Source organism: Chiloscyllium punctatum, chromosome 48, assembly GCF_047496795.1.
Source record: "Chiloscyllium punctatum isolate Juve2018m chromosome 48, sChiPun1.3, whole genome shotgun sequence".
NCBI classification, from domain to species: domain Eukaryota; kingdom Metazoa; phylum Chordata; class Chondrichthyes; order Orectolobiformes; family Hemiscylliidae; genus Chiloscyllium; species Chiloscyllium punctatum.
Window position 1 is genome coordinate 46,306,699 of NC_092786.1, and position 14,929 is coordinate 46,321,627.

The 14,929-nt window shown below is 45.5% G+C and overlaps 1 protein-coding gene across 1 annotated transcript in view; it reads left to right on the forward strand.

The window, feature by feature from the left end:
• Nucleotides 1-734: 734 nt before the first annotated feature.
• igdcc3 (immunoglobulin superfamily, DCC subclass, member 3) overlaps nt 735-14,929 on the forward strand; it is a 118,984-nt gene continuing 104,789 nt past the window's right edge. Inside the window, exons 1-2 of the mRNA XM_072565133.1 lie at nt 735-883; nt 8,249-8,554. Of these exons, the coding sequence (XP_072421234.1) occupies nt 811-883; nt 8,249-8,554 (379 nt within the window). The 5' untranslated portion in view covers nt 735-810. The remainder of the gene's footprint in view (nt 884-8,248; nt 8,555-14,929) is intronic.

Consider the following 14,929-nt stretch of genomic DNA (forward strand, 5'->3'; position numbering starts at 1 on the left):
GAGAGTTATCTTGATACTCCTGCCTTTACAGTGTCTCAGAGAGAGATTTTTAAAACAAAGTAGACCACAACCTCCCTCTGGATTCATAGAAAACAATTTGCGTTTATATAACGCTTTATTCCAAAGTGCCAAGTACACATCACTAGACACATATACATACACTGGAGCTTGAAGACGTTGCTCTAATTGTAAATGCATCCTGACAAAACTGTAACTTTAGGCCTGCCTAATAACTTTCTGGGGTTTGGAAGTGGGGGTTGTGATGAATGAGAGACGATATCCTTCCTTCCTGCCCCGGGCACTCAGCCCGAGTTTGTGACCCTGGATGTCAAAGTGGCCCCGGGTGAAGTTGACTCTATCCACGGCAGAGCTCTGCGCTGTTGGTTCCCCTTCAGCCCTCGCTATAAATAAAGAGCGGAGCTCGCTGACCTGTGGATTCAGGCGAGTGCACATGGGGAGCCCCGACAGTATGTATGTTTGTTTGTATGCATGCATGTGTATGAGAGAGAAAGAGAGAGCAGCTCTGTGGCCGGAGGCAGCAATAAGGTGACTGCAGTTCCCCCCACCCCACCCCACCCCCTCCCCCTGATGGTGGCCTCTCTCCAGAGAGAGAGAGTGTTTGTGTGAGCGAGAGGGAGAGAGCGGGATGCTGACACGCTGTGATAGATGAGCATTGGACAACACGGCGTAAGCAGATCCACCCCCCCCCCCCTCCCCTCCACACACACACACACACACACACACACACCGTGTGCCCTGCACTATGACTGTCGGTGTGCTCCTGGCTTGAGGATTAAAGTGAGGACTGTAATGGCGTTGACGAGCTTGCCTATGCCCTGCTGCTGTTGCTGTATCCTGGGCTCCCTCCTGCTCGCACTCGGGGGTGAGTAGTCTTGGCTTTCCACAAAGTTGCATTCTCTGTTTTATTTTCCCATCTCTTCTTCTCCGCCCTCTCTACCCACCCCCACCCCACCAAAAAACACAAACAAAACAAAAAAGAAACCCCTCTTTTGTCTGCAGCCGCAAATTCGCCCAGTGACCTAAGGGGGCAAGTTGGCGGAACGAGGCTGGTGGAGACGGGTCGATCCCGAAAGTGCCTCCCCACCCTCGCCCCAAGCCAGGAGAAGCGAAATGTTTGTTTCCGCCTCTCTCTTTTACCCCCCGCCCCCCCTCTCGTGTTTGACAGATGGAGGGTACACTTCCGAACCATCTGCTGGTTTTAAGATGGAGATACACCCACCGACACTCTCTCTCGGACCCCTGGGGCATGGGTCTCCTTCACTGGAATCACACTGCTCCCCCACCGGGCTAGGATCGGGGAAAGGGGCTGATCGACCGTGAGCAGTACCTGCAGACTCAGAGTGGGCTGGGTGATTTTTAACCTGGGAGGGAGGATCCCAAAGAGAGTCAGGGGGTCAAAAAAGACCTATGCAATTTGCTGCGGTATGGGCAGCATCTTCCCCCTCCGGGGGGGTGGGGGAGAAACCCACCAGAAAGTCTTTGTTTAGTCGCTCCTGGGGCTTTTTTGGTCCCAGGGAGAGCTCATTTTTTTGCTCCTTCCCCCTCCTCGTCCTACCAAAAGTGGGAGGGTAGTGGGGGAGAGAAGAGTAGATCTGGTACAGAAAATGTAGGATTGGAGCTGGGCGGAAAGTTGTTTAATGTGCAGGGAGGTGGGGGGGGGGGGGGGGTTGCTCAGGATGTGGCTGCGGTGAGAGGCAGCGTGTGTGTGTGAGTTGAAGGCTGTGTGTGTAAACAAGGAGGCATCTCCCAGCCCCTGAGCGTGGCTAAACACAGCAAACAGCCGCTGCAAGGGGCTGGTATTGGGAATGAGAACCCAACCTCTCCCCATCACACGCACACACCCTCCCACGCAACACCACCGCCCCCCCCCCCATCCCCTCTGTCAAATAGCACCAGAATAACCTGGTCTCAAAACAGTTTTGAAAATAATGTTTTTCCAAAGATCTGAAAGACAATTCATTCCAGCAGGAACGCCCCTTCCAACCTGCTTTTAGGCTTTTTTTTAAATTTAAAGTTGCTATGGATACATGTTTAGTTTAAATCCTCGGATCACCAACAACACGTCGGAAGTCTTGCCATTTCTGCATCTTGGTTGAACTTGTTTCATATTGTAATCAACTTTACTAGTCCGGCGTCGGACTGGTTTCCTGGTCCCGGGCAACTCCAGACCCTGGGGCCGTCAAAAGTTGGAGGAGGTCCCGAAGGAGAGGGAGGGATTCTGGAGGATGTGGGGGTGGGTGCAGGGGGAGGGGAGGAGGTGCAGTGATACAGGAGGGTAGGTGCAAGGATACAGGAGGTGGGGGAGGGGCAGGAATTCAGGAGGGGGAGTTTTGCACAAGCCTATGGAGAGTGTTGGAGGGGTGGGGGCGAGAATGGTGAGTTGGGTGGGGGGGAGGTTGGTGAGTTGGGTGGGGGGGAGGTTGGTGAGTTGGGAGGTGGTGAGGGGAGGGGGAGATTGGTTAGTTGGGAGGTGGTGAGGGGAGGGGGAGGTTGGTGAGTTGGGAGGTGGTGAGGGGAGGGGGAGGTTGGTGAGTTGGGAGGTGGTGAGGGGAGGGGGAGGTTGGTGAGTTGGGAGGTGGTGAGGGGAAGGGGAGGTTGGTGAGTTGGGAGGTGGCGAGGGGAGGGGGAGGTTGGTGAGTTGGGAGGTGGTGAGGGGAAGGGGAGGTTGGTGAGTTGGGAGGTGGCGAGGGGAGGTTGGTGAGTTGGGGGTGGTGAGGGGGAGGTTGGTGAGTTGGGGGTGGTGAGGGGGAGGTTGGTGAGTTGGGGGTGGTGAGGGGAGGGGGAGGTTGGTTAGTTGGGAGGTGGTGAGGGGAGGGGGAGGTTGGTGAGTTGGGAGGTGGTGAGGGGAGGGGGAGGTTGGTGAGTTGGGAGGTGGTGAGGGGAAGGGGAGGTTAGTGAGTTGGGGTGGTGAGGGGGAGGTTGGTGAGTTGGGAGGTGGTGAGGGGAAGGGGAGATTAGTGAGTTGAGGTGGTGAGGGGAGGGGGAGGTTGGTGAGTTGAGGTGGTGAGGGGAGGGGGAGGTTGGTGAGGGGAGGGGGAGGTTGGTGAGTTGGGGGTGGTGAGGGGGAGGTTGGTGAGTTGGGGGTGGTGAGGGGGAGGTTGGTGAGTTGGGGGTGGGGCAGGGAGGGGGAGGTTGGTGAGTTGGGGTGGTGAGGGGAGGGGGAGGTTGGTGAGTTGGGGTGGTGAGGGGAGGGGGAGGTTGGTGAGTTGGGGGTGGTGAGGGGGAGGTTGGTGAGTTGGGGGTGGGGCAGAGAGGGGGAGGTTGGTGAGTTGGGGGTGGGGCAGGGAGGGGGAGGTTGGTGAGTTGGGATGAAGGGGAGGTTCGTGAGTTGGGGGTGGTGGGGGAGGTCGGTGAGTGGAGGGGGAGGCTGGTGAGTTGGGGGGAGGGGATGGTTGATGAGTTGGTGTGGGGTGGAGGAGGGGAGGTTGGTAAGTTGGATGTGAGGGGGGGGGGGAGGGGGGAAGGGTTCGTGATCTGGGTGTGGGAGCTGATGAGCTGAGCGTCTGGCCATCGCTGAGGGGTTTCTGCAGCATCCGAACTGGACGATGTCAGTGAAAGCGCAGCTGCAGCTTCAAGCGATTCGAGGGTTTCCTTTTTTAAATTTAAAATTCTGGGAACCACCCTCAACCAAGCTGGGGGAGGGAGGAAGAAGGGTATCAGCACATCCCCCGTGGGAGGGCTGGAATCCAGGGAGGGGATGGATGGGGAGACGGTAAAGTGCGTGGCCGGTGACCCTCTTTGTTAAAGCACATGGTGCCAGACCCTGACTCACTCTCTCCTTCTCAGTTCAACCTCTCAAACTCTAAACCCCACAGTGACACTGTCCCAACGATAGCACTGCCTCGCCCACCAAGATCTTGCACTTAACATGGTCCAACTTTAAGTTTCTCAACTCTCCCTCGTCATTTTATCCAGTAGTTTATTTTTGACCCGACGAGAACGGAGCCATCTGAACGTAGCTGTATGCACTGCCGTGTTTCTCAAACACTTTCTGCTCCTACATCTGCGCCTGCTCTAACGCTTGCTGCACAATTATGCAAGTTACCACACTTCAAAAGAATGCCATTGACTGTAAAACATTTTCGGGCATCCTGAGGTCAAGGAAGCTGCTGCTATGTAAATGAAAGTCTTCCTTTTGTTAATCATATAAATAAAAATCAGTGGGCAATGGTGACGTGCTGGGAGCAACCACTTTGTGGTCCATGGCCACTCTTGTTTAATGTAAGTCTGCAGTGAACATGCATTGCTAATAAATCGAGTTTGTGATTGCAGTTCTTTGCAAAGAATCACTGCATATCACAGGGCCTCGGGAGCACACTGTGCTGAGAGCAACAATGAGAGAGCACTACGTTGATAATCTGGTATTACGTAAAACAGGCAAACAAAGGATATAACCAGCAAAAACAAAGCAGAAAAACCCGTTAACACCCAGCAATTATTTTGATTTAAGAGTCCACACTCAAAATGTTAAGCACGCTGTTCTTTGCACAGATGTTACCTGACATACTGAGTGTTTCCAGCATTTTCTGTTTTTAGGTCAGACTTTCAGCTTTTGAAGATTTTTTAAATTTAAAGGATAGGGCATCTCAATAAAAGACAAAGGATCGTCAATCAGGGACAGTGTCCAACAGGAGTGCGTGCATTATGTGTAGATCCTGATTTATTCACATTCATAACCCTGAAGTATGATCTGTTAAAGATAACAATGGGTCCTATTCTACACAGTATGAGAACTCTGCTTGTGAATGTGATTCAGACCAAAGAGAGGTTTAGAGATCATTCCAAAGTGACCTGTGACACTAACAGAATCTCTTAATTGATCTACCTTTTTCACTGTCTTTTGGTTTCAAGCACATGCCTTGTTAAAGATGTTTTCTGGAGATTGTGACTTTCAACCTGGTTGTCATCTTTTGCCTTTGGGCATGAGGGGAAAGGAAGGCTTCCTGGGTTTAGGAGCTGTTGTTTAAATTGAGCTGCACTTCATGAAGATTATTCTGGAGAAGTGCAGTATTATAATTTTAGAGCCTTGTCTAAATCTGGAGCCAGAAACAAAACTCAAACATTGCTCTTATTGTTTACAGGAAAGAGAGTCTGAGAATATACGATCTAAAGCTGGATATTAATTTTTGGCGTATTTTACTGCAGTGCTGAGGGTAAAGGATTCTTGAGTATCTGGCATCTTGATGCCTTCTGGAAAGAAAAGTGGCCCAGAATTTTAGAAAGGAACAAGTTGATCATGTAGGGCTCATATTTCTTGTGCTAATATCTGGCATAGGTACTTCTGTGTGTGAGTTGTGGAGGCTGCTGTGTTAATGGAAGTCACATCCACCCTATGAATGGAGGAGGTGGTGGTGACGTTGAGGGGGGGGGAGTGGGGGTGGTGTTTGAAGTTCTGTTTGGAATTTTTAAAATATGTGTCTGAACACTATTAACATGTGACACAGGGATTGTAGGGGTTCTTTCTAAATGACACTTTAACAGAACAAATTAATGTATAAGTATATATAGATGTTCAAATGCACTCCAAAGCCTGCAAGGTAATATTTTTAAAAGACTTGAGCATAAAAAGACTCAGCTTTTCCTAACACAGTAAGTTTGAATGGGACTTGAAAAGGGATCCATCCTATTGATGTTGCGAGATGGGTTCAGAGATTTGTATGTACACTAAATTTACTGTCCAATTATGATCAAGCAACGTATTACACTTCAGGTGTTAGAGGGCCTTGAGCAGCGTTAAGACAAATTTGCACATTGTGATATTCATTTCACACATTGGTGAATAATTGCCACCAGTGAACTAAAATTCAGATTTAATCAGATATGAGGGGTCAGGCCCAATTAGTTTAAATAACATTGTACATTTCAAAGCCAAACATTGTTAGTCATATTTGAGCCAATTGTCATTCACTGGAATAAAACAGTGTGGTTCCTGTTCTCAAATACTATGTTTAATGTAAAGTGAGGACTAGTAACTGAGACATTAGAGTGCTATATCATAGATCATTTTTCAGCACTAGTGTCCAGTTGAATGCAAACTCTGGGAAAGGTTGGTCTGCAACAGTTGGAAAATTATTATACAGAAAATCAAGATCTTGTTTCGGTTAGCATGAGCCAAGTCACCTACTACAGCCAAGAGGGAACATAATGCATGCTGCATAACTGTACATGAAATGGGAATGGTGAACTGGTTCAGAGGACAAAAGAGGACACAGGATCTGGATGCAACCAAATAGGAATGCATTTTATTTGACATCTCTCAGGTTGGTACGCTGAGAGATTCTACCCCAAAGGAAGTTTAAGGAAGCATATCCCAAGAGAAGCAGCCACAGTCACACAGAATTTGATACCATTTCCCTCATCTATAAGATTAAAATGGCCATGATGGATAAAGCCAGTATCAATATTCTCAATGCTTACTGAATAATGCAATTTGTTTCAGAGAAACTCTTCTGTATTGTCCACCCTTTTCTTGCATTGCTGCAGTTGTACAGGTCAACTAGTTCTTCGCTTATTGTATTTGAACAATTTTATCTAAAATTTAAAGCTGGTGGGGATTAGTGTAGATTAGACAGCATTAATGCTATGTGCACAATTACCTGCATAAAACTATCTTAATTGTCTTTACATGCTGTGTGAAAGTGGGCTTGCATAGATCCTCACTGTCTGATCCACCAAACTTTATTGTGAAAACCTCACTGTTAAAATAAAGCAAGTTGTTGAGTTTGAGCATTACACTGGAATGCTAGCTCTTACGTCAAAGGGATTTAAACATCAGGCATGTTGTACATATTGAAAGCAGCCCCTGAGATTCCAATTTCAACCAGTTGAAATGTGGAGACTGTTTTCTTTCTAAGGAATGTTGAACAGATTAGATTTTGCCGACTTAATTGGAAGAGGAAGTTCTTCTTGTGCAAGCAGCAAGAATGAAAACTGCTGCTTAAGGCCAGCCTTAGTTAACTATATGTTTATAAAAACTGCTGTAATTGAACAATGTTAGGCATTGCCATCCAGGAATAGTTTCTTTCTCATCGATTGCCTGAGCACTTAACACAAGGAAAAATGAAACACAATTCTGTTATTTTACTCCATTGTATTTGGAAGGTGATGCACATTCATGATAAAACAATAAATTTTTGACATTTGTTGTTTTCAAATGTAACCAAATTTTAAATATGTATATGAGGCTTCCCAAGAATGTCAGCAGATGTCCGTATCCAGGCATCTGTTGGATTGCATGATATGTGTGGAAGCTGATAGGTAGTATGGACGTCTGAGAGTGTGTGTGTTTACCTATGACTGTCCATGTAAGATGATAGGGATGCATGATCCAAATTGCATTCAGCCTGAGAACATACCCCAGTATTTGCATAGGTAAGTGCCAGGTTTAGGTGCTGCATAGATTGCAGTCGCATTCTGCAAATTACTAGAATGTCTGCAGATACGCACATAATGTTATCTGCAATGTCCTGCATATGTTCTTAATTGTGCATATAATGGTCTACACTCCAATCATATATATATATGCAATTATTTGTGCAATGTTATCAAATGTGTGGTTGCAAATGAATAATTTTAATCTTGCAGATTCATGCAGGGTTCATCTGATGCAGAAAGGTGCAATCATATGTGGATACATGGATGCATAGTTGTTAATGTGTAACGTTACATTACATACAGCTCCTAGTTGTACCCTTACCCTTGTGTGTGTGTGTGTGTTTATACACATACAACTCCTTATAGTTTAGTTACAAGTACATGCCTGTTTGTAGTGAAGTCAGTGAGGAAAAGATGTAAACTGTGAACAGTTGCTAGTATAAGATGAATACCATGCAACATTCCCAGTGGCTCAATAGGTAATTACCTGAGCTGATGTGGGACTGAGTCATAATTGCCTCTCATTTTCTGTATAAAATGTTTTGAATTAACTGACTTCTAACATAGAAACAGAAGGGTTGCTACAATTGGCTTTAGCCAGGTTCTGGTGTAACCTGTGAAGATGGATTCAAAGTTTGTTTAGAGTTGTAAGGCTCCCTGTGTATACCTTAATGGCTACATCACACTGAATTGTTAATTTTATTGTGGATAGTATTCCTCTAAATCTGCAATGTTTATCTTTGGAAAAGTTCAGTGGATTTGTTGTTATTCAATATTGTCATTGCAACTAAACGTGTAAAAGAATTGAAATTGGGGATGATGCTATTATTTGTTTTGTTGTTTATATTTGTAGATTTAGGCCATTCTTCAGAATTGACGTTCACCCTGGAACCCAGTGATGTTGTGGCAGTTGAGGCACATCCTCTGAAACTGCACTGCCAAGTGGAAGGAATGCAGCCCATTAGCAAGTCGTGGAGGAAGAATGGCGTGCTGTTGTCTGATAGTGAACACATCTCGCTGCTCGCCAATGGATCACTCTACATCACAAAATTTCAGAAGCTGAGGGAGGATGGTTCCTCTGATGAGGGTGAATATGACTGCACAGCCCAGAACCACTTAGGATTACTGGTCAGTCGGAAGGCAAAAGTGCAAGTTGCAAGTAAGTGAACTAATGTTCCTCCTGAGAAGGGAGGGTTACATCAGAACCTGGCAGCATTTTGGTAAGATAATTCGAGAAGCATAGGAATTTTGTTACTAGAACAGACATTTGAATTTCTGTCTCTGTCTTGATGCTAGATCCATCTGGCTTCCCTTCCCCACAATATCAGAATTATCCATACTATTCCCAAATTCACATTCTTTCTCAAATGTCCACTTAAGTTTTATTAATTCATTTAATTTGAGTTGATGGTCGAATGATATTGTCACTAGACTATTAATCCAGAGACACAGATAATGTTCTGGGGGCCCAGATTCAAATCCTGCTATGGCAGATAGTGAAATTTGAATTCAATAAAAATCTGGGATTGAGAGTCTAATGATGACCATGAAACCATTGCTGATTGTTAGGAAAAACCCATCTAGTTCACTAAAGTCTTTTACGGAAGGAAACTGCCACCCTTACCTGGTCCAGCCTATACGTGGCTCAAGACCCACAGCAATGAGGTCGACTCTCATCGGCCCTCTGGAGGAGTTAGGGATGGGGGAATAAATACTGGGTAGCCAGTGATATCCATGTCCCGTGAATGAATGCATTAAAAATAAATTGACATCTGATAATTGTTCACTAACCATGGCATGTGCTTCAGCCAATTATAGTAATAACTGGAGCTAAAGTGTAATTTCACTACGGTGTTGAGTATGGTGGTGTCCCCACAAGATTAGGAAACCACCTCTGGTCAGCAATGACATGTCTCAGGGGTGCAGTTGCAATGAGTAGGTTCCCCTCCCCCTATCTTATCCCAGTTCCTAACTTCCAGCTCAGCACCATCCTCATGACCTGTCCTACCTGCCAATCTCCTATCCCACCTATCCACTCCACCCTCCTCTCTGACCTATCTCCTCCAACCCCACCCCCATTCATCTATTGTACTCTTTGCTACCTTCTCCCCAGCTCCCCGCCCCCCAACTCTCCACCCTGGAGGCTCCCTGCCTCCATTCCTGATGAAGGGCTTTTGCCCGAAACATCGATTTTCCTGCTTCCAGGATGCTGCCTGACCTGCTGTGCTTTTCCAGCCCCACTCTGATCTAGAGTCAGGCAGAATGGGCTGAATGGCCTCATTCTCTGCTGCAGTTACTCTGTGACTCGATAAGAATTGGGACCTAATATGTGACAAGTCAGAAAATGTCAGAATCTCCCAAATGGGATAAAGCGTTCTTATTGAAGGAAACCATGTTCTGAATTGTATCACAGGGATTATTGGATTTCATCCCAATGTATAATAGAGGCAAAATATGTGTAACAGTCGTTATATGTCATAAAAGCCCATGTGGCTCACTAATTTCCTTTAGGGAAAGAAATCTGTCTTACCTGATATGCCTGCCCCATCAAGGAGGCTGGCTCTAAGGGCCATCTCTTAGCGATGGGCAATATTTGCTGGCTGGACCAGATGGCCACATTGCATGAACAAATTCTTTTAAAACAGTCTCTGAAGGTCATGGAAAGGTTTTGCTTCCAATTAAATCAGTTCCAGAGAAAAGTTCACATGGTGCCACATGGTAAATTCTAATCAGAGGGATTGGTGCAAAAGTGCATTTGCTCAGAAAGATGGAAAGTAGAATGGTTATGGGGGGTGGGGAGTTGGATTGGTGAGGGACATTTGAGGGAACTTGAAAGGGAGAAGCCATATATTATCTATGTTTACAGGATTCAGAGCAGAGTGAACCTCCAGTATCTCCCCACGGCTCAGAAAGCTAACATGGTCTAAACAGGAAAAGCAAGAAAATTAAAACTTGCAAAACAAAACAGTATCTGAATATTTTCTGGTAATCAATGAATGGGAAGAAGCTAGGGGCAGGAGGTTCCAAGTTTCAACGTCACGAGCTGCTGATCTTTAATCTGGATAGTGGTCTGTGAGAGTGACCACTTTGAAGGTCATAATCAACTCGGAGAAGGTGAGGACTGCAGGCCCTGGAGATCAGATTTGAAGAATGTAGCGCTGGAAAAGCATAGCAGGTCAGGCAGCATCCGAGGAGCAGGAGAGTCGAAGGTTTAGGCAAGAACCCTTCTTCAGAAGATGAAGGGTTTATGCCTGAAATGTCGATTCTCCTGCTCCTTGGATGCTGCCTGACTGGCTGTGCTTTCCCAGCACCGCACTGTTCAACTTTGAAGGTCATGTTGAGTGAGTTGGAATCTGGCACGGTTTCCATAGCTCTTTGTGGCCTGTTGTTGATTTCATGTGGGACTGTATTGCCATCGCAGTAGTATAGCCACTTTAAAGGCTTTTTAAAAGAAATTGGCCTGTCCTGACACTAGAGTGTGTAATTAATTTACTGAAAGACCCACTTTTGAGTGGAATGAAACCTGTCAAGGTTACCATTAAACTGCTGCTTATTTAAACCTGACCTGAATTGAACAGGTCAGCCATTAGAAGCTGACCAGTGTATTGACTGCTTTTTGACCATTACTCCACTGGATTTATTGTGTTCTATTTGTGGAGACAAATTGGCTTAATTGCATTTTTCTATAAGAGCTCAGGTACTTCAATTCCCTGGGAATTGAATGGCCAAATTGCACTAGACTTGAACTGCTTGGATGGCAGTCATATGCTAATAGCCACCTGATATTAGGATTACATGATGTGAATTATCACTGGGATGCAAGTTATCAATAGGTGATTACTTACTGGTTGTCTGAACCATTTACTTAGAGTTAGAACTGGATAGAGTTCAGAACCTTGTCTTTGTTGATTTCATTCCATTTTATTTGTTGCTCCTTGGTGCTTTTTCTTTTGGCTCCAAGTGCAATGTGTCATTTTAATAGATGCTTCTTTAGATCAATCCTCTTCCCTGACCAGGTAAAAACAATGACTGCAGATGCTGGAAACCAGATTCTAGATTAGAGTGGTGCTGGAATAGCACAGCAGGTCAGGCAGCATCCGAGGAGCAGTAAAATCGACGTTTCGGGTAAAAGCCCTTCATCAGGAATAAAGGCAGAGAGCCTGAAGGGTGGAGAGATGAGCTAGAGGAGGGTGTGGGTGGGGAGAAAGTAGCATAGAGTACAATAGGTGAGTGGGGGAGGGGATGAAGGTGATAGGTCAGGGAGGAGGGTGGAGTGGATAGGTGGAAAAGAAGATAGGTGGGTAGGACAAGTCATGGGGACAGTGCTGAGCTGGAAGTTTGGAACTGGGGTGAGGTGGGGGAAGGGGAAATGAGGAAACTGTTGAAGTCCACATTGATGTCCTGGGGTTAAAGTGTTCCGAGGCGAAAGATGAGGCACTCTTCCTCCAGGTGTCTGGTGGTGAGGGAGCGGCGGTGAAGGAGGCCCAGGACCTCCATGTCCTCGGCAGAGTGGGAGGGGGAGTTGAAATGTTGGGCCACGGGGCGGTGTGGTTGATTGGTGTGGGTGTCCCGGAGATGTTCCCTAAAGTGCTCTGCTAGGAGGCGTCCAGTCTCCCCAATGTAGAGGAGACCGCATCAGGAGCAACGGATACAATAAATGATATTGGTGGATGTGCAGGTAAAACTTTGATGGATGTGGAAGGCTCCTTTAGGGCCTTGGATGGAGGTGAGGGAGGAGGTGTGGGCGCAGGTTTTGCAATTATTTATAAAGCTGCATTCTGTCAATTACAAGCAGCACACAGGTCAGCCACCTCATCCTAGTTTCAAACTTCCAGCTCAGTAACTGTCTCCTTGACTTGTCCGGACTTGTCCTACCTGCCTATCTCCTTTTCCACCTGTCCACTCCACCCTCTCCTCCTTGACCTATCACCTTCATCCCCTCCCCCACTCACCCATTGTACTCTATGCTACTTTCTCCCCACCCCCACCCTCCTCTAGCTTATCTCTCCACGCTTCAGGCTCACTGCCTTTATTCCTGATGAAGGGCTTTTGCCCGAAACGTCGATTTCACTGCTCGTTGGATGCTGCCTGAACTGCTGTGCTCTTCCAGCACCACTAATCTAGCATGTCCTAGGGTAGTTGAGTGAAAGCAAGCCAGATGAAGCCAATGCATAGCTTAGCATAATGACTACCTCTTCATTTGTTTGCCTACACTTGTTTCCTATTAACTGTAGATGGTATCCTAAATCTTCACATTTCACTTGTTCCTTAATGAAAAATGAAGAATCTGCGGGTAATTCAGTTTTAATGCAGCAGAGTACAGCCAAGAAATAGCCAAGTTAACTGGGTAGCTCACTCAGCCACTGGGGAGCAGATTAGAAAAATATCTTGGAACAATACAATTTAGTGGACCCTTCAGTGTTCCCATATTCTAGGGAATCCAGATCCATATTCAATGATGCTGCACCCAGCTGCCTAGTTTGATTGATTATAGCTACATTAAGAACATCCTTGCTCTTTGTGGAGGGATACATTACTACGCAAACGAACTGCACTATGGTGCTGCCCTATTCCATCACTTTCTGTTTAATAAATTAAAGAGGAGGTCACAAGGAACTGTATCATGTTCAACACACTGAAGATAACATCTTAAACAGTTTCCAGAAAAGACCAAAGAGGTCGGCTCTTGCCCTGAAAACCCACGGGGAAAATAAATATGTAATCGAGATGTGGGCTTGCGGAAATATTACTATAAAGAGAAATGAACTTTTGTGGGTAAATAACAGAGAGATGCCTTTGGAAAAACTTTGGACTGAGCAGAGTTGGAACAAAACTCAAAATTCACAAATTACTACGAAGGGCTTGCATTCAGAAAAAAAATTGTTGGTGTTTAAAAAATATTATTGCGTCTTAACCCTTTATTACATCAGAAAGATAATGGCATCCTGACTGAAGCCAATAGACCTGATTGACTTTTTTGGGATAGACTTCATAATGTGGAAATACAGATAATGGACAGTTGTGATTCTGTGGTAAATCCTGAAATTACACTTTCTCTGTAAAGTCTTCAACGTTTGTTTTAAATGAAGACCTCAGCTGAGATGACAGGTGTTTCCTCACTCGGTAAAATGGTTGCTTTAGACCTGCAGAAGAAGAGGAGCTCTTTGAAATGAAGTGACTATCTTGAACACCTATCTCCCATTCTATACAGAGCCTTGTGTATTTTGAGACTATTTGTAATCTGTTTCCCTTGGAGCTGGTTGGACAATCTACAACCTTGTGTAATTTGATGAAACCGTCAGTTCGGTTCGTAATTCACAGCGTGACCTCTGAAACACTTTCCTGATGAAGACCATTGATTGTGTCACTCAATAAGGTAGATTTATCACTTGCAAGATGACTGTCCTTCTGTCTGCCTTCATAAAGGGCAGCAGGTCTTTTAGTGTTGCTGCTGGTCTGTTCTGTTGCCTTGGCATTCTGAGTTGATAATGAACCTCTTCCTGATGGATGGTGAACATTTACTAAGCTCTAGTGACAACATCTTGTAATTTCTTTCCATTCTTTCCATGTTCCCATTGGTACTTGTATCACTTGTGCCCTTATTGTCTGAAGGTTCTTGGAAAATGGGAAGTTAGATGCTTGCTGAGACAATGCGGTGGTTTGATGGACTTTCATTTCACTTGCAATTCTTGTGAATTTTGAAATCAGATTCCATTTGGGCCTTTTCTGCTCTATGTTCTTAAGTTGCTCACCTGGTTTCCAACGATGTCACATAAATTCTTAGGAACAGGAACTTTACAAAGCAAACTTTGATACCAAGCCAAAGAAATAAATATTATAGAAAACTGACCAGGTACGTGATCAAGGAGGCAAATATGAAAGAGCACCTGAACAGAGTAAAAAGGAACAGAGAGTCAGAGTTTTAAGGAGGGAATTTCAGTGTTTGGGGTAGAGGCAGCTGAAAGTACAGAAACCAAAGGTGGTGCAATAACCATTGGGAATGCTCAAGCGGTTAGAATTCCAGGAGCTTAGAGCTTTTGGAGGGTTGAAGGGCTGGAGAAGGTGACAGAGGTAAGGAGGGATGACGCAGTGAAATGTTGTGCAAAGAAGGATGAGAATTTTAAATTTGAACCAATGTCTCATCTGGAGTCAGTTAATGTTGGTGAGAACGGTAGTAATGTGGTGGCCTGGTGGTCATCTCACTGGACTGTTAATCCAAAAACCCAGGTAGTGTTTTGCGAACCCTGGCTTGAATCTCACCATGGCAGATAGAATTTGAATTCAATAAAAATCTGGAATTAAGAGTCTAATGGTGACCTGTAATTCATTGCGATTGTTGGGTAAAACCCATCTGGTTCACTAATGTCCTTTAGGAAAGGAAACTGCTGTCCTTACCTGACCTGACCTGCATGTGACTTCATGCCCAGTGAAATTTAGTTGACTCTTAAGTGCTCTCTGGGCAATCAATGATGCCCATATCCCATGAATTAATATAAAAAATGACAGCACGGCATTTGGTGCTAGTCAATTCCCC